This window comes from Dasypus novemcinctus, chromosome 11 (assembly GCF_030445035.2).
Source record: "Dasypus novemcinctus isolate mDasNov1 chromosome 11, mDasNov1.1.hap2, whole genome shotgun sequence".
Taxonomy (NCBI): domain Eukaryota; kingdom Metazoa; phylum Chordata; class Mammalia; order Cingulata; family Dasypodidae; genus Dasypus; species Dasypus novemcinctus.
The window spans coordinates 108,058,313-108,084,425 of record NC_080683.1 but is presented as its reverse complement, the minus strand read 5'-3'; the positions used below and the strand labels follow the sequence as shown (position 1 = coordinate 108,084,425).

The 26,113-nt window shown below is 37.9% G+C and overlaps 1 protein-coding gene across 1 annotated transcript in view; it reads right to left on the bottom strand.

The window, feature by feature from the left end:
• The window catches only part of LAMA2 (laminin subunit alpha 2), a 588,895-nt gene that overhangs the window by 40,212 nt on the left and 522,570 nt on the right, over window positions 1-26,113 (bottom strand). Inside the window, exons 45-50 of the mRNA XM_071218658.1 lie at window positions 24,099-24,242; window positions 23,058-23,191; window positions 21,046-21,205; window positions 17,510-17,634; window positions 8,688-8,850; window positions 7,845-7,989 (exon numbers count right to left, since the gene is read on the bottom strand). Coding sequence (XP_071074759.1) covers window positions 7,845-7,989; window positions 8,688-8,850; window positions 17,510-17,634; window positions 21,046-21,205; window positions 23,058-23,191; window positions 24,099-24,242 — 871 coding nt within the window. The remainder of the gene's footprint in view (window positions 1-7,844; window positions 7,990-8,687; window positions 8,851-17,509; window positions 17,635-21,045; window positions 21,206-23,057; window positions 23,192-24,098; window positions 24,243-26,113) is intronic.

Here is a 26,113-nt window from a genome sequence, read left to right as displayed (position 1 = left end):
CCCCAAATTCCATTAGTCTGTAGTCTGTAGCACTGTCACTCCAAAAAGAAATGTCTTAAAACCAAATATAATTGTCTCAAATGTCATAAAAAATGACCAAAATAAAGTACTCAAATCTATTAACACCTCAAATCTTCAAAGCAGACTTTTTAAGAAAAAACAACAAAAACACCAAAAAAGAAAAATCATCCTACTAAAAATCATTTAAACAAGATTTAAAAATTTACTTTTCAAAATATATTTAAAGGATTATATTTCTCTGACATAGACTGGTGACTAAAAATAGAAATTTATAAAATGCTTTTCATGATTTTTTCATACAAATTCCTTTTTATCCAGATCAGCAAATAAGCTTTCATACGGGGCTGTTGACTGGAACATGAAAATATCCTCTTTTTACAGACCTGTGGATATTTTAATGGTGTCTGTGAAAATGAGATTCTGCCTCTCTATCTCAGGTAAGCCAGCAGTAGGAGGTAGTTTTCCTCCTTATCCTTGCATGAATATATGCAATTTTTGAAATCATTCAGAAAAACTGATTAAAGAGCAACAACACAATGGAATTGAAACTCAGTGGCCCAAGAGTTAGCTCCATCAGAGAGGCATCAAATGGCATATTGATTACTGACCTAAAGGAAGTTCTTTAGCGGTAAAGTAGATTCTGCTATGAAACGCTAACACTTCCTCTTACTTTCTCTTTTTTTTTTTTTAAGGTACCAGACCAGAGATTGAACCCGGGACCTCATGCGTGGTTGAGCACTGGCTTCCCCAAGTTGTCTCCTTCATTTGTTTGCTTGTTGTTTGCTTTTTTGTTTTTAAGAGGCACCAGCAACTGAACCCAGGACCTCCCATATGGGGAAGAGGCAGCCAACTGCTTGAGCCACATCTGCTCCCCTCCTCTTATTTCTTGACCTATTTCTTTCCTTTACAGAACAGAGAAATAAGCTATTAACACAAAATTTAAGAGTTGATGAGTACACACAATACTTATCAGTGAGTAGGGAAATCGGGAATTTATTAAATACTAGACACAGGGGAAGGGCTTGATAAATATTTTGTAGCCAATGCTGAATTATTATAAGCTTACTTTGGTAATTCTTGGCATCTCATTTTTACTCCATTGAAAATCTAAGCTATCCACCTCGGCCTTATTTTATATGGATGCCTGTGGGGGAGACGGCAACTTCTGTCAGCACTGTGGTTTCAGTGACTCTCAAGGAAGATGGAGAATGCCCCCTGAGGCAGAGTACTGGGATTTCAAGGGACGGTGCTTTTACAAACTGGCTGAGAACAGTTCATCTCAAACAACTACTCTGGTCACTGAAAAGGAGCCTTATTAGGATCACTCTCCCACTACCCTATGAACTCTGACCCTGTTAAAGTCCCAGTTACCTCCCTATGTCCAAACCCACTGGGACCCATCTGGTCCTTTTGGAATTGATGTTTATGCAGCATTCCATGTGCGAGGATCTCCTTCCTTCTTGGTTCCCATGATGCCATGCTCCCAGCTTCTCCTCTTAACTTTCTCACCTCATATACCATCTCCTTCCCCCCGACATAGTTCTTTGAACACCTCTGAAATGTTGATGTTCTTTTACATCCCCACCTGGGTCCAGTCCTCACATTTTAGCTGTCTGTGTAAATTCAAGTTTTTATCTACTTACTCTATGTTGTTGACTCAGAGATCTGTCTGCTAGGGTCTGACTTTAGCTTAAAAATTCACATTTCAGGGAAACGGACTTTGGCCCAGTGGTTAGGGCGTCCGTCTACCACATGGGAGGCCCGCGGTTCAAGCCCCGGGCCTCCTTGACCCGTGTGGAGCTGGCCCATGCGCAGTGCTGATGCGCGCAAGGAGTGCCCTGCCACACAGGGGTGTCCCCCGCGTAGGGGAGCCCCACGCGCAAGGAGTGCACCCATAAGGAGAGCCGCCCAGCGCGAAGGAGGGAGCAGCCAGCCCAGGAATGGCGCCGCCCACACTTCCCGTGCCGCTGACAACAGAAGCGGACAAAGAAACAAGACGCAGCAAAGAGACACAGAAAACAGACAACCGGGGTAGGGGAGGGGAATTAAATAAATAAAAATAAAAAAAATCTTTAAAACAAACAAACAAACAAAAAAAAAACCTGTGTGCTCAATGCATCTGAGATCACATTTAAAAAAAAAAATTCACATTTCATACGTGAGACAACATCAATTGTATTTCCCTTCAGTCCTTTGAACTAAACCAAATGATTCCAAACCCAAAGGACAATCACTTTACTCCCAAATCTCTTTTGCCATTTTACATGGCAGCTCTGTGACTTCTCACCCAAACTCCTAAACTAGAAACGATCTGGCTTTTCTCCTTACCATTCCACATCTCATCATTAAGTAGCCTTGCTACTTAACTCTAACATCTGGTCTATTTTTAAAACAGCTTTATTGAGTTATAACTAATAAACTATGAATTGCCTGTGTTGAATGTGTACAATTTATTAGGTTTTGAGATATATCCATTAAGTCATCACTCCAATTGAGAAAATGAACATATCCATCACCCCCAAGTTTCCTTTGTAATTGCTCTTTCCTGCCCTTCCCTGCCAAACCCATCTAGTAGTAACTTCTGATCTCCTTTCTGTTACTATAGATTCATTTGAATTTTCTAGAATTTTATATTCAGGTGTACTTTTTTTGTCAGCCATCTTTCACTCAGAATAATTATTTTGATATTCACCCATTTTGTGAGTGTGTATTAACAGTTAAGTGCTTTTTATTACTGAGTAGTATTCCATTGTATGGATATACCACAATTTGTATATCCATTCACCTACTGATGGACGCCTTTGAGTTGTTTTCAGTTTTTGACTGTCACAAAGCTGTTTGGAACATTTTAGTACAAGTCTTTGTATGAATATATGTTTTAATGTGTTTGGGTGACTAAGTAGGAGGGAAATGGCTGGGTCATATGGAAGATGTATATTTCACCTTTCAAGAAAACATCAACCTATTTTCCAGTATGGGTATACCATATTACATTCTCACCAAGAGTATGTAAGAGTTCCAGTTACTTCGCATCCTCTCCAGCATTTGGTATGGTTGGTCTTTGTAATTTTAGAGGTTCTACTGACTGCATGGTGGTATCTCATAATGGATTTTTCCCCTTCATTTCCATAAGTCTAACCCCACTGCAACTGCTTATTTCAAACCATCATTCATCTCCTGCCTGGACTATTACTGGACCTAATTGTTTATACTGTCTTCAGTTTGATCTTCTGAAAATCTACCTTCCACATTGATGACTAGATTAATTTACTTAAAATTAAAGTCACTATGTCACATCTCTACTTAAAATCCTCTAACATGAATTCCAAACTCTTCAACATAGCAAAAATGGATCCCTGTGATCTGGCTCTTGCCAACATGCAGTGTTATCTTCCACCACCCCTCTGAAATTTTAACTCTAGTAATTCAAAATCATTACAATTTCCCCCTAAACAGTCTATCTTTTATATCTCTTTGACTTTTCATGTGATGCTTCTTAGCCTGGATAACCCTCAACTGCCTCAAATCCCAGAAAGAGTGCCCTAGCACTTGGTTAGTTGCTCTACTTCTCTGTTCCTAAAGTATCTACTACCATAGTGTTTACTGCATCCTACTGACTTGATCTATTTACTTTTGCATCACAGACTATAAATTACTCAAAGATAGAATCTATAGTCATCCTCAGAGATTCAGCACAGCATCCGATACATAGTCAGTACTCAATAAATGTTTCTTAGAAATGCTAAACTTAAGAAAGCAGATAGAATGGCTATTTTCTCAAACTATCCTTCCTTTCCTTTTTAATTTAGGTTTCATTATTTTAAGGGTGATCTTTTAACATTGCTACTGCAGGTAAATGATTGTATTCTTGCATTCTCCTGATAACACATTTTTCAACTATACACTAGAAATGTGTTTGTTTTTCTTTTGTGAATTGTCTGTTTATAATATTTACAATTTTTTCTATTGTGGCTTTAGTGCTTTTCTTTATAATATAAAAATTAATACATGCTCATTGATCTGATAGAGCAATAAAAATGCTTTTGAAAGTTTATATACAGAATATATATCAGATTACATGTGGAAAAATAGAAGAGTTATTGGGAGTTTCATTAAAATAAAAATTTTCACTGATTTGATTTGAAAAGTTGGTGGTAAAACATTAGAGATAAAGGAGATTCAGACCCACCCATGGGAAGGAGAAGGAAGAGGCTTGCAACCTAATTTGAGGATCAGTGTGCCCAACCACTGAACCTCACAGGCTAAGTATGATTTTATCAATACTTTAATGGCAACATTATGAAAACACATAAGAAAAGGAAGAAGGATAAATCATATCATTAATATCAGGAGGGCAAAAAATAATGTGTAGTCTAGAGTCATTTAAAGGCCAGGGAGGGACATATGAAATAAAAATAGGAGAAAAATAAGAAAAAATAGAGAACAGCCAACTGTATCAAATAAATCAAGCCAAAGGAAAGGAATGGGAAAGATGACGCTTAAAGAGCCATGATAAAGGGAAGATTCCTAAAAAATTTTTTTCTGGACCACAGAGTATTTACTAAGTACTCTAAATCAGATCAATTGGAGGAAGAGCTTTCTGAATTGGTGACATGCTCAAATTACAACATAACATGAAAAATATTGTTTTCATGTTTAAACTGTACTGTTATTTGATTATTACTTCAGAGAACAGATCTTTTGGTTACTTGTTTGAATGTACAGAATAAAACACTAGATGGTAAACTGATTAGGGTGATTTCAAAGTGACAATTTTGGCAGCTGTCATCCTAAGTAGTTGACTCAGTTCATCCCTGGTTTTCACTATGAATTTGTTTAACACGCTATTTTGTGTAGACTGTCTAGCCCAGGGTTCCTGGTGTTCTTGATCAGTTCTTTCACTTTTCCCTCAAGACACAGCAATCTTTTCTTTCTTTCTTTCCTCATACCTGTTTTTTCCTACCTCTCATCAGTCCTACTCTAAGTCAATTTTCTGCTTCTAACATCAATGAAAAAAGTAGGGCATCAGGAGAGAATTATCTCAAAATCCCGTTTCAAACTCAACTTGTCTCTATCTTCAACGATTGCTCTATTCCTTCCTTCCTGTCTTGGATAGAGTCTCTCCTGTCTCATACTGAGTACTGCCCCCCTCTCTCCCCCCCACACACATACTCTGGGTGCCAGGCTCTCAGGCTTCCTAAGAGCTCCTGCTAAGGTACTCATCTTCCCATTTTTTAGTACCCCCATTCACTTCCTCTTTACTGGCACAGCCCTTATAGCCTACAAACATGGTCTTTCATTCATTCATTCAATATTTATTGAGCATCTATTCTGTGCTAGGGATGGATGGCCAAAACCAAGATGACCCCTTATCTTCTGATGCCTGCCCTCCAACTCTATATCCCTCTATTAGCTACTACCTTCCTTTTCTTCTGAACATCCCTTCAGGCTCAGTCTATACTCACTGTGTCTGCTTTCCCATAGTCCATTGACTCCATAATCCTCTACAACCAGCTTTCACTTGGACCACTCCACCTTTCTCACCAAGCCCCCGATGATCTCCACGTTGCCAGAGACAATGGATTCCTTGTCCTTGCCTTCCCTGAGCTTTCTCTGCCATCATTAAGTAAACCCTTCATTCTTTTAGAAATTCTCTTCCTTTTGCTTCCACACTTTCAAGGATTTATTTTTCCTCTCTTTATTTCTTTACAGTCCCCTTTGTGGGTTCTTCTTTACTGTCCTCTTTTAATATTTATGCACACCAGGGTTCTAAATATGAGTGCTTGGCTTTCTCATCCCTATTCAGCTTCAAGTGTTTAGAACATGATGATGATTCCTGTAATAGTTATCCATCTCTTTCCTCAAAGTCTATTGAACCTCAAATCCATATAACTAATTACTGGCCCAATTAAATAGCTTCCCTCAACTGTTCCAAAAATTCATAAGCTCTAACTTTTCCAAAATTGAACTCAACATCTTTTCCAGTAAACCTGTTCTTTCTCTTGTATTCCATACTTTGCACAAAGGGAATCAGTCTAAATTCCTCCCCACACCATTTTCAACTTAGCCTCCACAATGTATATATTGCAATGTTCTTCAGTTTCATATGTGTTCCATCTTTCAAGTCTATTCTTTCCTCTCCATTCTTATGATAATTGGCTTTTTTTCATTCTCCTTACTCTTTACCTGTTTACAACAGTAGCATCCTAAACTGTCAGAAATCTACCTTCCAAGCCACTGCAAAAGAAACTTTACTAAAGCACCAATCTGATCATGTCACACCCTTGATTAAACTCTTCAGTACTTTCCTATAGTTCACAGGATTAAATTGAAGCTCATTAGCTTAGCTCATAAATCCCATTATGAATTGGCTCTGTTATCTCTCTAGTCTCATCTCCTGATAACTTTCTGCCACCATTCATCTTTTGCCTATAGATTTTTTGGTAATTACTAATGCATTTCCCAAACTGTGTTCAGCAGAATGCCAGTATTATGGGATTGGAAGGATTTCTGTGATAAAAGAAGTTTGGGAATTGCTGGGTCAAACAGAGTTAACCAGTTTCTTCTTACTGAACTCTGATATAGAGCCTTGAACCTGCAAATGTGCCTTGTGCCCTTCTTCCAGGGGACTAAGTCTTCCAGTTTATGAAGAGCAAAACAAGGTTTCATTCTCATGAGGAATTTCTCCAGGGTTTCATGTTCCAAGGAAAAGCAGGTGAAAATGATGCATTATACTTTGTGGTGCCTTCATGATTTCACACAACTTTCACCACTCTGAAATGTCCAAATGTGCTTTCCAGCTAGGTAACTCCTCAAATCCTGTTTGTGTCTCAGGGCGTGCTCTTAGGAGCTGACCTCTCTGACTTAAATGTTCCTTCTTCTGAGACTGCTAACCCTCTATGCAATCTCCATCACAAAAGTTAGCGCTCTACCCTCTGGCCGTTCACTTACTATCCATCTCTCCCATTAGACAGCAAGCTCTTTGAAGGCAAGCAGCTGTCTCAGACTTCATTTAGTTTTTGTGTGGTACTTAGTAGGTCCTTGTTAAACATAGGAATGAAAGATGGTACAAAGCTAAATGTAAATTTTCATGAAATTTCACATTGGTGTGGCCAAAATAAATTAGGTCTATTTATATTCGCAGAAGTATCAAAGGTACATACGCAGATACTGGTACCTCTACAGTACAGAGTTAAGAGAATCATGCTTAAACAGCAATAGCAGCACACTGGGCTTCTGTCTTGGTTGTGGGATTTTAGATGTGTCTGTGGCTATTTGTAAGTTTGAGTCTGTTTTCCTTTCTCCAAAACCAGAACAAAATATCTGCTTATATGATCAGATGAAATAATGTGTGCAGAAATGTCTTGAAAAATGTCCTGGAAACATAAATGTGTCAAGTTATTGTTCATCAATTATTTATTTGCAGGCAGACACATTCTTGGCATTTTTAGAGGAAAGAACAGATAGCCGTGCCCTACCACCCTTAAAAATTCTAGCTGTGGGCTCCTCTACAGAAAACATCTTGGCAAAATAGCAGAGAAGGAAGCCTACAATACTTTTCAAACTTATCACAGGATATAATTTTCCAAGTTGTAGGAAGTTTTATGCTTTCAAATCATGCTCTCAGTTTCAAACGAAAATGACAGAGAACCATTTGGCTTTTCAATCAGTCTACAATCTAAGGAAAATAAATGACTTATATCAACTGTACACCGAATTTGTGAGTGCCTAAAATTATAGACGGGTCTTTCTCAGGAGAAGTTACATGGGAGTTTGGGATAGCATGATTAAGGCTATACTGCATTATTCCTATAAAAACTCACCTTGCTTTTGAATTCTTGACAGAGTGAATGATTTCCATTTTCCATCATTATGGTTTTGATTACTGACAATGGAAGCTATTCCTGAACCCAGATCATAGCTAACTTTTATGTGTCCATCAGAGAGTTCAACACTCATGAAATCTTTCTATTAAGAGAGGAAAAAACATACCAGTGATTAGATACACAGAGAAATACATGGGTGTTCGGTTTTGTTGCAGGGTTTATAATAGGAACTAATGGCTAAATTACTATATGTGTTGCTCTGTAATAGAAATCCATTTTGGAAATAGAATTGGTGCTGTTGTATTGTATATTTTTTGAGGGTGTGATGTTATGTTGTAAATGGTCATAATCAAATTACTAGGATGTACCCATTTATTACAAGTAGAGTAAGTGGGTTCTTCTGAAAACATACTGAGCAAATCAAAAGGTCTGTATCTTGAAAGGATTTACTCATAAATATTGATGTGGAATAAAATGATGCAAAAGAAATTTAGAATCCCCTTTCAACTTAGGTCTCTGCAAGAAGGCTAAGGAAGTAGTTTGGCTGCAGCGTGATTCCATATAGGAACAACACTTATTGGGTGCTTCTCTTAAAGAATGATATAGGGCTTATGTTGAAAGTAAACAGTAATTAAATTGTATCTGTGATTAAAATTATCAATGAAAAATATAAACCCTTTATTGGTATCACCTACTCTTGGCTATCACACAGCCATCCCAGACTCCTTTCAAAATACAATAATTGTACATTTAACAACAACTGATAATTCCGTTAGATTCCTAAGGAAAAGAAGCAAAAATATTTTCAAATGGACGATGTGCTGTGCATGTGGTCTTTACCAGATCTCGTGTGGCAAGGTACATCAGGAGAGCACTGGAAGAAAATGTCCTGAACTTGAACATAACAGTAGAGATGTTGGGGTACCACCGAATGGGGCGGCTGACTAATGCATAACCTTCTCCATCGAACTGAATTGTCCCCTCGCTATCTTCTACCTGTGGGCTGAAGAGAGAGACAGTTCACATGAATCAGACCATGTCTACTTGGTCCATCACCATTCAATACAACAAATTATCCTCTAGGACTGCACTGTAAGCTGCTGTAGGGCAGGAATCATAACAAATATATCTTCCAATTTTCTCCATGTCCACTGCCATCATTCTAACCATCACCTCTCACCTGGACTTGGGTGACAATTTTTAAACTCATCTTCCCACTTCTATGTTTGCCCCAATACAACCTAAGGTTTCTTTTTAGGCAGAGTAATTCACTCTTTCCAGGTTTTAAGACCTTGAAATATTGTGTTTCTTCACCACTCTTTCCTTCATGTTTCAGCTTAAATATTATTTCCTAAGAGAGGACTACTCAGACTAATAAAAGAAAGATGTGTCCCTTGGTATTTTCTGACTTACCAGTCTACTTTTTTTTTTCTTTTATAGCACTCAGCACATTTGTAATTACATTCAGGTATCCCTCACTATCTGCATATTTGTTATAATGTTTGTTTTCAATGACATTTAATAACTGAAACCTGCTATGATAAATTTGCATAAGCAGGCAATCAAAATCATGTAAGTTTGTATGGGTCTGGATGGGAGAATGTAGAATGCTCTCCAGTAGTACCTCAGCTGTCCAATCTCCTGCTTGCAAGGTTTGAACATATTCTATTTTATCCCTATTATTTTCCCTACTCTTTCCCTGAAGATTTAGCTCTTCATAAGCATTGGCTGGGCTGGGGTATTGCCAGTCCAAGTTCAGATTAGATAGTCTCAGTGGAATGTTTAGCACATTATTTCATTGTACATTAAAGTAAATGTTCCTTGAGATAGATCTAGAAGGAAAATGTAATTTGGATCCAATTCTGATGGTCTTTTAGGTATTAGAATGAAGCATACCCATTAAGGATTTCAGTAGGTGTTGAATAATTAGGTCCTTGGTGATTTAATTGCTTTAATATTTGTAGAAGTAATTGGTGGATGGTTATATTGGTGATTCAGTGTATTGTAGTGGTATTTGTGGGAACTGGTGGGGGTTTTGGAAGGGCTGAGGATATAATATGATACATTATTTCCCATTTAACATAACAGAATATAGGTCCATGTTCTCTGAACATTTGCCATCTAAGAGGTTTTTTTGGGATAGATTAGATTTAGACAAGGAAGCATAACTATTTGTATGTTTGTTTTTTTTGTCTCCTCCATTAGATGACTATTAGCCAGGACCTATGGCAAGCAAAAACTCAGCATCTAGTGTGAAAGTTGGCATAAAAAAATGTTTGTGGTATGAAAGAGAGTTTAGTATAGCAAATTGCCTCACAGAGAATACCTTTACCATCAGTATTGGTTGAAAAATTAAGGTATATTGATTATAATTCTAATAAATAGGACATTTAAAAGCTTTTCTTTTGCAAATGTATGTTATCTCTATCATTAGTCTCTGTCCATCTTTATATTATCTATCTACCTATCATCTTAATGATCTCTCTATCCATTTGTGATGGGTAAGTTCATATGTCAACTTGGCTATGTTATGGTGTCCAGTTGTTTGGGCAAGCAAGCTCTGGCCTTATTGTTATCATGAGGATTTTTGTGGGTTTAAATCATTAGTCAGTTAATTGCACCTGTGGCTGATTATATCTAAAATCAATGAAGGAGACAGCCTTCAGCAAAGAGAGAAGCCTCATCCAGTCAGCTGAAGGAAGAACTGATGATTTCAGCAATCAGAAAGAAAAATTTCTATCTTGACTTCAACCTGCCAGCTCTGGGGATTTCATCAAAACCTTCATCAGAGTTCCCAGCTTACAACTTGCCTTATGGAACTTGGATTTGACAATCCCCATGTTTATATTAGCCAATTCCTATAATAAATCTCATAATATTTACATACATATATATCCTGTCAATTCTGTTTATCTGGAGTACCCTGATTAATTATCTATTAAAAATCTATCTTTATCTATCATCTACCTATATAATATTGTTATAGAGTAAGTTTCAATTATGGAGCTATTTATTTTCAAACTTTAAATACCTATATATGAGCACAGATTAGAATCTTTGAGGTTGGGTTATTGAATTAATTTGGAAGTAGAGAAGAGATATTGAGAAATAATACAATAATGTAATTATAAAACAACAATAGCATAGAATATTGCTTTCATGAAATTCTGGCTAATGAGAAAAATAATTAATGGACCTGTACACATTTCATAAAAGTTGTTTTTCTTTCTGTTCCTGAACTAGAGAGGAAGAAAGCACTGGAGACAAAAGGAGAAATGTGTTGTTCTGTATCTTTCAGGGTTAAATCTTTGTTAATTTAAATTACATCTAATATGTGGTAACACATGGTGATTCTATCGACAATTGTTTTCTAATATAAACATAAAAGATGCTTTTGTTATATTCATGAAAAATGAACACATGAGCTATTATTTAGCCTTCTTTTATCCTTACAATAAAAACAAAAATTTCTGGAACATTGCACTGGAGATATGAGAATGTTATATAGAGACTACTTAGAAGAAGCTTCCTTGACAATCTCCAACATGAAGAGTCTGCATTATACACTGCCAGACTGCCAGTGACCACCCAGGAAAGGGTTGTGGGTGTTATTGTTGGTAGTTCCTCAGATGCTTCAACTTGATTCATTGCTACTTAGTTATGTAAGAAAAAAAGAATCAGAAAAATAAAATCTCATGACACTATAAAGGATAAGTATTGGAATGAAAATGAAAACATCACATTTTCTTTTCTTATACAAAACTCTGGGATATTTGAACCTGATGTCCTTATGTCCCTAATCTATTTATTAATTTCCTCAACAGATACTAGAATAAATGGTGAATTAGATGTTAGGTACCCTGGGATTTGGTGTGAAATGACACTAAGGACTGTATTTCATGTTCTGAGTCACTCAACACTTTAAGTCTCAGTTTCTCAGCTGTGAGATGAAAGGGTTCCAACTCTAGCACTACAGGACTAAAGGAGACTCACCTATTCAGACAAAAGGGAAAGCTATGGGAAAAAGTTTAAACAGCTAAATGAACAGATGTAGATTAGCTGGCTTCACTTCATTCATTAGCTTATATTAGTTGTAACTAGACAGGGCTGTATTTAAATTGATGACCTTGAGAAGGGACACAAATGAGTTTTTCTGGCATATTTTAACCTCTCACATTATATTAGAGTTTTCCTATCCTTTTAAAATACATTATCTAGGAAAAATAACTATTATTTTATAATTAATTAATTAATGATAATAAACTGCTAAGTTTCTAAACTTGCCCTTTGTTTCTCCTTTGAACCTTGATAGCTGGTGAAGTCTGTAAGGACTAATTATGTTATTTTTGGAACAGCCTTTCTCTTCTGCATGCAGCTTGTTAATATAGAACTTGATGTATGTTGGGGTTTAGTATATGAAAAATTCATTAACATTTCAATGTTAAGCTGATTACATTTTACTTGTGGCAACATTTTTTCTATTTTAAACAATGTGATTTTCAGAAGTTTAAGAAAAATAGAGTAGATTTCTTTTTTTTATTATACCACTGACAGATTTTTTGTCCTAAAGCATAACAATTATATCCTTTATGTTAACTACTGAATAAATACAAATTCCTAACACTGACATTCTAAAGACTTCTATAAATTTCCCAGTTGATCTCTTGTAGCCTTATCTTTCACACCCTTCCCATATTATCATTTCTCCTCTTTAGCTGGAATGACTGGCCTTCATATTAAAATGCAACATATGTTCTCTTGAAAATGAAACAGAAAACAAACAAAACCAACCCACCAAGAGTTCTGTAAAATCATCCCTACAAATACGAGGGCTAATGGGAAAATGGTTGGGGTAGATCATTTAAAACCATGCAACTTTGTCAGCAGAGAACTCACAAATACAATAATGATCCTGATGAAGACCTAGCACAGCTCAAAGAGGTATGCCAACAAAATCTAAAAATAACTATTCCAGAAGATGTAGAACTCTACATTAAAAGGAAAAAGTGAAGGTAGTTTGATGGCAGGGAGTGTAGGGAAGGGTTGACCTGCTGAGTGACAGAGCTGTCATAAAAATGCACAAGATAGAGAAGTGGGCAATGATTATTTCTTAGAGAGAATGCTTGTCTGAACTAGGCTGAGGGCAAGTGCCTGGGCAAATGGACATTGTGTGCAGGACTGCTGCGGGCTCTAGACTCTTCTTTGGCTTGGTGTCTTCAGCAGTGTTGGTATACTTCACATTTAGCTCCCTTTTCTTGGTGACGCAAAACAGTAATGTGCTGTGAAGAATCCCATATGAACCTATGTGACTTCTGCATCTTACTGTCCTCATTCTCCCACTTGCCAACACCGGGTGAGCCAATTCACATTTCTGAGGCTGTATTGTGGCAGAACAGTTTTACTTGCTGTTTTCTAGAAACATCTCTGGCTCTCCTGCCTTCCTACCTTTGCTCTTGCTGCTCCCTGGTGATAGAACGCTCTCTCCATCCCACCTGCCATTCCCTCCTATTGGGCTCTCCCATGGCAAGGCCCATCCAAGTGTCACCTCCTCCATGAAGCAGAATCTTGATAACCTCAACGTGGTGTGATCATCTGCTCCACTAAATAATTATAGAGCATTGAGTGGGCCTTTCTAAAGGTATTTTTCTTATTCCTTGCTTTTTGACTAATTTATTATTTGTCTTCTCCTCTCTTCCTGCCTTTCAGTTTTTTGATAGATGGGACTAGGCCTTATTCATACTAGTCAGTACCAAGAAGCAAGTATGAATACCTGTCATTTTCAAAATACTCACAAATATATAGGAATATTATTATAATTATATAAACAACATAATACCTGATATATTGAAGGCACTAGACATTTGCAGAATGGATAATTAGTGATGTTATAGTCTTAGTCCAGGGTATGATGGCAAGTCCACGATGACATAAAGAATTAGGTGGAAATTAAAACTTTTAGGGAGATGATATTTGGAGATTATTTTCTTCTATGGATCTCTCCAGAGATGTTGAGAGGGAAATGTGAAATGTACTTTGCTATATTAATGGGGAATTTGGGGCCTGACAATATGTATGCACTCTTTACATTGGAAGTAAAAAATACAAAATCACTAGCACCAGATGATTTTAGAGTTGCTATGTGTAGCAGTTTGATAAAGTTATGAATTCCAAAAGTAGATATTGAAAACTGGTCCGTAACTGAGCATGATTAAATTATGATTAGGACTTTGATTGGGCCAAGTCAGTAGGGGTTGTTGTATCCCCACCACTTGGTAGGTGAGCACTCACAGATAAAAGGCATGGGAAAGGACAGAGTTGAAGGGTTTTAATGTTGGAGTTTTGATGTTGGAGTTTGATGCTGAAGTCTTAAGCTGGAGCCCTGGGCAGTAAGCACATAGAGGAAAGAGAAGCAAGTCCCAGGAAGAGAAGAATACTGAGCCCAGGAAGACGGAAGCCCTGGGAAGAGAGAAACCCTGAGCTTGGAGAGAAGCAAGACCTGGGAAGAGAGGAACCCAGGAAGTTTGAACCCTGGCAGCCATCAGCAGTCTTCTTGCTCTAACACATGGAAATAGACTTTGATGAGGGAAGTAACCTATGCTTTATAGCCTGGTATCCATAAGCTCCTACCCCAAATAAATACCCTTTATAAAAGCCAATAGGCTTCTGGTATTTTGCATTAGCATCCCTTTCACTGACTAATACAGAATTTGGTACCAGAGAGTGGGGGCCATGCTCTTGTAATTACCAAAATGCCGGAATGGCTTTATAAATGACTAAAGAGTATTTTTTGGAGGAATTGTGAAATGCTTGATGGAAAAGGCCAGGATCACTTTGAAGAGACTGTTAATAGCAATATGAATGATAATGAGACTTTTCATGATGCCTTAGAAGTAAATGGTGAAACTATTATTGGAAACTGGAAGAAAAGTGATCTGTATTTTGAAGTCGCAGAGAACTAGGCAAGATTAACTTCTGGCATTGCATGGAAGGCAGAATTTGAAAATGGCAAGCTTGGGCATTTAGCTGAAGAACTTTCCAAAGTAAACCCGGAGAATGCAGCTTGGCTTCTGCTTGCAGCTTATGGCAAAATACTAAATGAGAGAGATAAGCTGAGGACTGAACTGTTGGGCACAAAGAAAACAGAAATGGATTCTGGAAAGTCCAAGCCTCTGGAAATCAAGCTCCCACATGATAGTGCCCCACTGGAGAACTTACCTAAACTTGGAATTTGTAAATCAGGATTGAAGATGCAGTTATATAGGAAAGATTTGTGGAAAGGCTAACTGTCTGATGGCTTGGACCCCTGCTTCTTGCATGCTAAACCAACAAGTTTTTTGAGAGAGCTATATGAACAAAACCACTGTCAGCTTGGACTAAAATGGACATGGAAAGAGTGATTGAGAAAGAAACAGCTTTAAGAGGAAAACCATGGAAATTGAGATCTGGATTAAGACATCACCTTGGGCCAAATGAAGAACCCCACTGATGTATACAGAGAGGGTGGGTGAGTTTGTACCAGCAGGTGAAGAGGGTGGATGTTCCCACCAAATGTTCAGGGAGAGTTTTGCTGCCCCAGGGTGCAGAGAGGGTGGGGCACATTCCTCAAGGATTAGGGTGGTTAAGGTCAGCACCCCATAGGTCTGAAAGGGATGTGCCTGTCCCCCATGGATTAAAGAAGTCCAGGTGGTCAACTGGTTGCTCTGAGAGAGCTGAGCCTGTATGCCAAATCTTAGGGAGGATATTGCCTTCATCTCACTGTACTAAGAGGGTTAAGTCTCTAATTCAAAGATTGGGTAAGATGTGGCAATCACCCCAATGCTCTTCTAGGGTGAGGTCTGGAGCTTGGTCAACACTCAGATGATTAACAAGGGTGGAATCAAGAAAATGGTCATTAGGCAAGGCTGTGGAAAGGGTGGGTTCCCATAGGACGTGTCCTAGCAGTCTCCTAGCCCCAAGGAGAAGAAACTGTCATCTTAAGAATGCCTATGAGACTTTGAAATCAAATGGAGGCTGCCCTGCAGGTTTACTAAACTGTAGAGGACCCATGATTCATTTTCCGTCCCAATTTCTCTTTATTGTAATGAAAATGTTTATCCTTTTTCTGTCCATTTGTGTCCTAGAAGCAGATAAATTGTTTCGTAATTTCAGAGGTCTATATCCAGGCAGGACTTTGCCCCAAGACAAACTGTATTTCTTTAAATTGACTATAATATGATTTAATACTTTGCATTGTTACTGATTTAGGGTATTCTTTAATATTGTAAAGCCTTTTTGGAATTCAGAGGGTGGAGTGTAGCAGTTTGATATAGTTATGAATTCCAAAAATAGATATTGGATTATGTTTGTAAACTGGTCTGTACCTGGGTGTGATTAAATTATAATTAGGGCTTTGACTGGGCCACGTCGGTAGGGTGTTGAGTCCCCACCACTTGGTGGGTGAAAACTCACAGATAAAAGGCATGACAAAGGACAGAGTTGGAGGGTTTTAATGTTGGAGTTTTGATGTTGGAGTTTGATGCTGAAGTCTTAAGCTGGAGCCCTGGGAAGTAAGCACATAGAGGAAAGAGAAGCAAGTCCCAGGAAGAGAGGAACACTGAGCCCAGGAAGAAGAAAGCCCTGGGAAGAAAGGAACACTGAGCTTGGAGAGAAGCAAGACCTGGGAAGAGAGGAACCCAGGAAGCCTGAGCCCTAGCAGACGTTGGCAGCCATCTTGCTGCAACATGTGGAAACAGACTTTGGAGAGGGACATAACCTATCCTTATGGCCTGGTATCTGTAAGTTCCTACCCCAAATAAATACCCTTTATAAAAGCCATCAGGCTTCTGGTATTTTGCATTAGCACCCCTTTCACTGACTAATACGCTATGTATATACATTAAACTTCCAGATAGTTAAGTGAAAAACTATAGCTTTACTTTAATAAATTAAATTTTCTTTTTGGGTTCAGTGGGCTCCAGGATTTTTGATGCTGAAAAAAATCCTCTACTTTTATCTCTTTGTTTTTTATCCCTATTCAGGTTTTATATGAAAATTATACATTCTCCATATAAGCTTGCCTGCTTGCTATTCTATCCCCTCTCTGATAATTTATGGTTGCTGGCCCTTGCCCAGGCCAGTCTTGGCCCCTTGTTCTCCTCTACTTAAGCAGACTCCTCAAGGCCCATGGGTTTCAATTTGAAGCACTTCCAGGATCCCACAAGTCAGTGAAAAATTCCATAGCGCATAAAACCTGGGCTATTATTCTACATTTTGCCATAAACATAAGCAAAGGGAACTCGGGTACTTAATCAGTTTAGGGAGGGCTCTCTTTAAGAAGGAATAAAAGGACCACAAAACACCCATGGACACGCAAAAGCACCAGGACATGAAAGGACGTTGGAATGGAGAGATCCATTCTTAACTATATTAACTGATTGTGCTGAAATATCTAACTTTTGCAAATTTTATAAAACACACAACCATGCAAAAACACTGCTAGGACACGTCCCAGGGCCTGGGAAAGTGCTGCAAAAACAGGGTGGTGACATGAGGTTTCATTATATAAAATGGCTTCTGAATATGGTCACTTCCAGCCTGCTCCATCCCACCCCCAACAACAGAATATTGCACAATAAAATTAAAGCTTTTATGATGCACAGGACAGAGTCCTCATCTCAACTCACCTGATAGTACATCCTTTGCAGTCACCTTCTGTTTCTCGGAAATTCCACAATCCTATGGGTTTGTTGTCAAAGTATGTCTCTCCCATACAGCCAGTGAACGTAATCACACGTACGGCATCAGCCTTCTGCAGAGAGACAGAGTACATTTGTTAGAATTTAGGATTTGAAAAATAATCTTGGAGTATCTGTGAGAGTGGAATCTGGAGTAGTTATCCAGATTTTCTTTCTGATTTTCTTGATTTTGCCCGTATTCATCATTTAACCACATTTCATCCCCACAGTGACTAACAGAGGGGTCAACGAAAGGGGAAAAAGTTCAAATATTTCATCAACTGAGCCTGTTTTTTGTTTTTTTTTTTGCATTAAACTACTTTATCGCTATTAGTAAATAAACACTTTCCAGCTCCTGACTTTAGGCAAGCTGCTTATCCTCTCTGAGATTCTAATTGTGCTTCTGTGAAAAGGGATTACTGAGGATGAAATTAGATAATTTCTTTATGGTGTCAAGCTCTGTGGCTCTCACAAAGAGGGTTTAAAACCACCAGTGCTCCTATGCCCTTCTCTTTGGGCAAGTCTGAGTTACTCAGCACACTGAGATTTCTCTCCCAGCTCATGAGGAGTACATACTGACTACACTAATGGGAAAATGAACTTACATATAAATTACCCTATGACAGTGCTGCCCCCAAGTTTTCATTTCCTTTACCATTCAAGCCCCTTTACAGTTCAGGAAAATGAAGAGAAAGAGACTAAGTTTGCAAGAGAAAGCAGCACGGCACTGTTATTTGCCGATATATACAACACTGCACAGTACTTGGCATCCAATAGGGCCTCAATAAATATTCATTGAACGACAACTCTGGTGTCTTTCTCCCAGACAAAGGCCCATGTTTGACCCATGCATGATACATACCACTGTCAGGAAGAAGTGGAATGGTCCTGTTCACTCTAGGGTATCTTCTAATTTAAACAACTGTTGGTTTTGACAATGACATATTACACATAAATATTATATTCTGGTGTCTCTAACTTTAGAAATGTGTACCAAAGCTAATCCACATTTACCTGAGTAATTGGGCAAAAAAGTGAGTTGACATGTTTGCATTTTGGGATAAATGTAAAAAGATGGGCACTCAAGAGTTAAATATTTCTGGAGATATCTTTGCCAAGTAGGAAGAATGTTGATCAGAGCGACTGACATTTGTAAGGCATAATGGTCCTTGGAAACTCTCAATTTTCCAGAGGTTGATTATCTTACTTGTGGATTGTACTCACTTTTTACTTTTCCTTCTTTCACCCTAAAGGACTACTTGGGACATGTTCCTACGCATCTGAATTTTCATTAGTGAGTTCATTTAGTTACTTGTTTTCAGCTTTTGGTTGATATTCTGATGTGGCAGGAGCCTTCAACTCTTAGTGAAATGATTTTTAAAAAAAATTTTTCTGTGTATTTCATTTTGTCTATGTTTTCTCTTTCTCTGAGACTGACATAATTAAGTTGCTTTCTACCACTGACATTTGAAAACAGCAATTCTTTAAAAAAACTATTTTATTTTGAAATAATTTCAAACTTAAAAGGACAGTTGCAAAAATAACACAAAACCCATAGAAAGAACTCCAATATACTCCCACCCAGATACCCAGATCCACTAGCCTTTAATATTTTGCTACATTTCTGTATCATTCTACATCTATCTATCTATCTATCTATCTATCTATCTATCTATCTATCTATCTATCTATCTATCTATCTACCTACCTACCTACCTACCTACCTACCTATCACCTATTTTCTAAACAATTGAGAATAGGTTGCACACCTCATGGTCCTCGGTCACTTAATGCTTCCATTTACTGAATAATAACAATTCTTGTAATTTAAGTTGTGACTACCATGTCTTAGGCATTTTTGATATATTTTAAACACATAATCTTACTATTTATTGTGGCAATGAAGCACAGTGTTTAAGAGTAGAGACTCTTGTTCCAGTTTACCTATGATCAAATCCTAACTCGGTACTTACTAGCTGTGTGACCTCGATCAAGTCACTTAATATCTCTGTGTCTTAGTTTCTTTATATATAAAATCTTATATACAAAATGTGGGAGTATATTACTATCTACCTTTTGGGGTTGTTGTGAGAAATAAGTAAGTTTATTCATGTAAGCTTATTCACACTTAGCCTGTAGTAAGGTTTCTATAAATGTTATAAAAGTTAATTACTATATCTTATAAAGGATGGCAAGGTAGTTTTTTTTTTAAGGAGGTACTGGGGATTGAAGCCAGGACCTTGTTCATGGGATGTAGCTGCTCAACCACTGAGCTACATCTGCTCCCTAATGAGAGCAGTTTTTCTCATTTGTTTCTTTGTTTCAGGAGGTACTGGGGCTTGAACCCAGGATCTCGTTCAGGGGGAGCAGGTGCTCAACCACTGAGCTACATCTGTTCCCCAAAATAGATATTTTTAGCTTCCTTTCCTAGTTGAGGAAACTGAAGCCCAAGAGGCTATTGACTAGCTTGAGCTTAAACTTTAATAAATTGTAGAGCAGGGAATCCAACCCAGATTTGATTTCAAGATTCAAGACTTTGGTACTATAATGTGTTACCTCTATATTTATCTTTCTGGGAGGACAGAGAGTTGGAGATATGATGACACACTACTATGTACCACATATATTCATATGCAGCTCTAAGAATTGAGGATGATTTTAGTGTGTACTTGTTAAATCAATTCCAGTACTTTAGAGTCACATCTCGTACACAAGGCAAATAAAACCACCTCACTCTATGTAAAGGTTGAGTTCTCATAAATTTGGGGTCACCCTAGTTTTTCACATTTTCTGACTAATCTCATCCCAGGATGATTCTGACAAGCCTGGGATTATCCATTATATTTGGTTGTGCACTTTCATCTCACCCACAGGTCGTTTTCCAACACCTAATTCCATTTAATCAACATGAGCTCTGTGAAATGCAGGCACTCTGCAATTTGAAATGCACAAGGACCTGCCATGAAGCAATTATGAATATTAAGTGCATTACCCTACAAGAATGAAGAGAAGAGCAACTTGAAAACTTTTAAACCAGATCATGATTTGAAAGCTTATGGCTCCTGTGATATTTCCCAAGGTATTCATAAATCTTTTAATTAGATGTAAGTTAAAACTTTATAGCACTTCATATCTATAAATCATAAATAGATTCATAAAATGAGGTATATTTAAAAAATACTTTGCTGTGGAGGCAACTGAAATGAGAATATGAGAAGTTGATGTCGCAGAAGAGGGCAAAATATCCATTTATGATTAAGACACACAAACTTAATACTGTAAATACACAAAAGTAAAAATACCTTCAGATTGAACATTTAAAAAAATTATCATTGAAAATAATAAATTCATTTTCATAAACACGAGTTAAGTAAAAAGTGGCCAGGTATTTGGAGAGGTTTATCATGCCTTTTCTGAAAGTAATAAATGTCAAGTGTTGTCTATCTATAAAGATCAAATAAACAGGATGGGAAAAACCACCTTACCTTTAATTTCCCAGTCAAGCCACCAACAAACAGCATGGCATTTGCATCAACGTCTAGAATAGTATACCCTGGAGGGGAGACTGAATTGTATGTACTGGGCACAATGCTGGCCTTTGGTCCATCCAGGGCTCTAACAGAAATAGTCCCATTTCTCCCAGTTCTTCCAGGCAGGTGAAGAGAAAGAAAATACAGAAAAGGGATCATGTATCACATCTCTGAAAACTTCAGACTCAAAAGGTATAAAATGAAGAGACTTGTTTTGTAATATTTGAGAGATAACTGGGTGTTTTGCTTCAAACATTCCAGGTTTTTATTATATCTCAAATCAAAACCCAGATTCTAGCTCAACTAGGACCACAGAGCAGCATACCCTGATCCTGCTGGTGTCCACTGATAGGAAATGACAAGCGAAGTGACTGACTGATGGAATTGCTAGTGGTTACGTGAAAAGACTTTTTTCCTATTGCTTTACATAATAATTTTACAATTTTATATTATTTCATTTAGCATTTTGTCTAATTTAATTCAGTAAGTGAACCCTGAATGAGCCACCCTTTGGCATTATAAGTTGTATAATTTTTCCTAAAATCCCTTATTGTATCCTGGATTCAAATGTGCTGAAGCAGTCTTCCTGGAATTGTATGTATTTTATTGTTTGGCAATCATCTTAATGTATATAGTGTAAAATCTAATCTTCAGAGTTGTGCATACAAATTGTATAGAAGGACTCTACTTTTAAATTCAATTAATAGACCTTAAAATGAAAGCCATTATCATTTTATTTCATTTTCTTTTTCAGTGATTGAATTCCATGGATTGCTAAAGATGGAAATCTGGTCCTTCATTGTAGGCAAGTGGTCATAACAAAACTTCAGTGTTATAATTCTCTCCAGCCTGCCTTATTTTTATCATATTTTTTCTTTGAGGTTGCAGTACTAAGTAAAACACATGGAAACAATAAAATGAACTTACTTAATTATGGCACACCTTTTTTTTAAATGGAATGTTTCTCTTCCGTCAGAACTGCATTTTGTTGGGTATAAATGTCCTTACAATCAGTAAAGTACCAAATCTCCCCAATACTATTATACACGCACACACTGCAACCCTCCCTCATCTACTTTTACTGAAGATTAAAAAAGGAATTGGAAATATTGCTTCTCATTAACTTTTTAAGAATAAATCTTTCATTATGGAAAAATTTAAACATATACAAAAGTAGAATGAAACTCTGTGTATCGATCACCTAGACTCAACAATTACCAGTTCTTCAAGTCTTCTTTCCCCATCTCTGACCACTATCCTCTCTGTCTGGGACCCTTAACCATATCGCTCAACTATTAGTTGTTTTGGGTTTAGTAGGGAGCTGAGAATGGGGAAAAGAAGAGAAAATAAGGGAGAAGTACTGAGGACCTGAATGGGTACTGTACGTAGTTTATATGCTGTGAGAAGCTGATAACTGAATAACAGCTTCAAAGCTAGAATTACTAAAGCAATTCCCTCTTACTTCCCATTTTAAGTAGTGTGAACCTGCCATATTGCACTTCCATGTGGCATTTTGATACTACAGATGCCTGCAGGCAAAGGTTGCTGCCGTGGACAAGAAGAGGGAAACTTCACACACCAAAGACCGGCAACAAGAGCAGCTTTTATCTTGGGCTTGGGTGGAATACGGACAAATGCCAGAGATTTCTTTTTCAGGTGAGGCAGGATACTGGAAAACAGTTTAAAGCCCCCAATTCCTACAGGACACCGGATGAAGGGGTAAGAAATAGACTTGTCATACTGGTCAACACCTTGGAGTTTTGTCAATTCCTAACAGGTACTCCAAAGAAGCCCATTTCCCTCACACGTTTGTACAGAGGTGGATGATACAGCAAATCCTTACCCTTTTGCATACATACATGCACAGCTAATTCCATGAACTGGAAATAAGGATTTTCTTATAATCTGAAAAACTGCTTCACAATGATTTCAATTTCAATTATTTTCATCTTTATTGGGTTCGTTACCTTGATGCTTCAATACGGTACCAGTACGAGTCATCGATAGTCAAATCCGGATACTCTACACGACCAACTCCAGACCCAACGTCCCAGAGGAAGCTGACTTTGCCTTTCCGCATTTCTATAGCCAGAAAGTCAATCTGCAGAGAAACAAAAGCAACAAATACCAGATCGACAGCGCCCCGCAAGAGGAGGCCCACAGAGGGTTTTTTGATTGCTGCCATTTACTGATGTGTAATAGTTGACAGCTTCACCTTAACACTTCCCAAGTGATGTCCTCTATTATTATGTATGATTAAAATTATACTTTACTATTGTATCTTTAGGCAGTATATATATCCATAGCGCAGAGACATACATGTTAATTTTATCAATTCATATTCGGTCTAATTTTGAGACAAAGCCTTTTCTGACTCTTACACTTGTAGTAGAAATAAAAGTAAATATTGGTTTCAGAATTCATTGTGTTCACTGAGGACACTAACATTTTTGAGGGTGTAGCTCTGCTTTTCACCCAAAGTGACCCAGAACACCTCATTTTAATGGTGAGTACTGACATGTGCCATTACTAGCCTGTTGAAAGGTTGTATTCATTTTGGGAGAGCCCCACACGTGGCAAAGTCGAAGAGTTCAAATGGAAGGAATGAGAGCTTTTTGACTGGGCTTTGGTAGCTACAACTCCTGTTAATTTCAGTTTGAGTCATAAACTCAACTTGAATCAGAAGAGATTTCATTGGTAAGAAATTAGTATGCAATTTGCCACTATTATTCATTTACCTGAAAGTTCATTGTAAAGTTACTGTCTTACTGTAGGGAAAGAAAAAATAAATGGCTTTATTCCTATTTGCCTCTTTCTTAAATAGCTGTATTGGAAAACATAATTAAAAAAACAAATGCCAGCGTACTCACAAATGAAAGCCACAACATCTAAATTCTGTAAATCTGGGGGCCAGGTTATTGGGTACTATACATTTTTCCCACTACTAGGATTAACCTCTGACTTACACAAACAGAGCAGGCAAAAGTAGAACTGAATATTAGACTTACAAATTTGGCACTTCCAAGATAAAATAGGAGGTTGTCAGCAACCTCCGTCTTTACGTTGACAGTGATGCTATTGTAGCTTCCCTTCTTGATTTCTGGCTTGTATGTGCGAATGCAGTCACCTCCCGAAGACACAGAGACTTTGATCTTCAAGAAAAACAAGGTACAAAGGACCAAGACTAAATCTCTTGCAAGACTTGAAATAGCTTCCAAACAACCACAAAGCTGTCATCATTTCTTCTTTGAAGTTATTTTTCTGTCATCAAATAGTATCATTCATTATACTCATTAACGAGGGCACAGAAGTGCAGTTTTCCACTAACATTTTGACAATGAGCTGCTCCCAGTTCCCTGTCTGGTTAGTATGCTATGCTTTTTTGAAGTGTGCAACTAACAATTTCTTTCCTTCATTCTTTCTCCTTTACAAAAAAGGTAACAAAGAAGAAACATTTTCAAAAGATGATTTTACATGAAGCTGATGGTAATGGTCTTCATTAAAGTTGTTTAATGAAATTTTAAAATATTCAAATGTCTGCAACTTTTGGTATAACATAGTAGGAAACCGTTTTCCTTTTAGGTTTCAGGAGGAAAATTACCTATCTCCATCTTCTTACAGTTGAAAGAGGTCAGACAGATTTTGTTCTACATGTTCTAGTGATCAGAATAATATTAATCATTCCACTCAGAACATGCATTTCAGAATAAATTAAGCCTTTTTATTAAGTTGCCAGGAAATGAGATGGACATAATTTCCAGTGGCTATCACTACTAACTTACTTAAAAGCTCCCTTTTCTTTGGACTAGTACTTTAAAAATTACTCTAAATGGCTAAGAAAGAAATCCCTATGTGAGCAGAACCAACACGGTTCATGTCAGGTTTTACTTACATTTAGAGAGCCTTCTTTCAATCACAAATAACACTTGTTGGTTATTTGAGTTAATTTCCTTCAGGCAGAGTGCACCATGACAAAGGTGCACTGCTAGGGACAGCGATGTACTCAGTGGACTCAGAAAGAAAGAACACTTACAGAACTATTTTGCTCAGCCAAGGAGGTGGTGGAGAGGGGAGGATATAAAACCTCAGGAAACCTCTTGCCCCCCACTAACGGTGAATTTCCATTTTCATATTTCTTCCAGCACTTTGTGCTCCTCCTGTGCTTGCATACTTGGAAGAAAGACAACTAGCATTATTGTTAATGTCCATGGAAGGGCTCTGCAGATGCCAAACAGGATAGTTCAGAGCACAAAGCCAGTCTCTGTGTCATGGTGACACAAGGAGATAACACCATGACTGTTTGCCAAACATGGTGCCGGCCACATACTAAGTGGAAACCTGGTTGGATTCAGAAGAGAGAGCTAAGGAGGTGTGTTTGGTCTTGACAAAGATGTAAGCCAGACAAAAATGTTGGAGAATGTCTGGGCTGTGGCAGATCTGCTGCATTTCCTTTGAACCCGCATAATTTGCTCAGCATTTTTGCCTCACCTCATCGGCTAAGAAAATGGTTATCTTCAAGAGGAGGAAACCATGGGTGGGAAAGAAAGAGGGGCCCACCCTCCAGAAGGTTGGTGTGGTGGCCTGGGTTTGGAAGCACCTGAGAAGCCTTTTACTTAGATGGCACCCCTGTCCTTGCCTCCTCATTTGGGTTGGGCCCAGCCTGCCAAGTGCGGGCCCACGACTGGGGGTCAACTCGAGTCCCTGGGGGTTTGCTCTGTGCCCTGGGGTGAGGGGCTGGGTTTCAGTCAGAATGTTAGCTCTTTGCTCCACAAAATGATGGAATTTCCCTGAGGGAAAATAAATATTTCCTATTTACATACATTGCTGAGAGTAGGTGAATCAAAATGAATTGCAGAAACATTGTGGACAAGAAATGTACAATTTTCACTCTGGGCGATAATAATATGAAGCAGATATGTGATGGGGGCCAGGGAAGGTTTTACATGAGGGTGGCTGCTATACAAAAGAATTATCTGTGGGCTTGGAGATGAAAAGAATAAAGTGAAGCAGGAAAAGGACAATC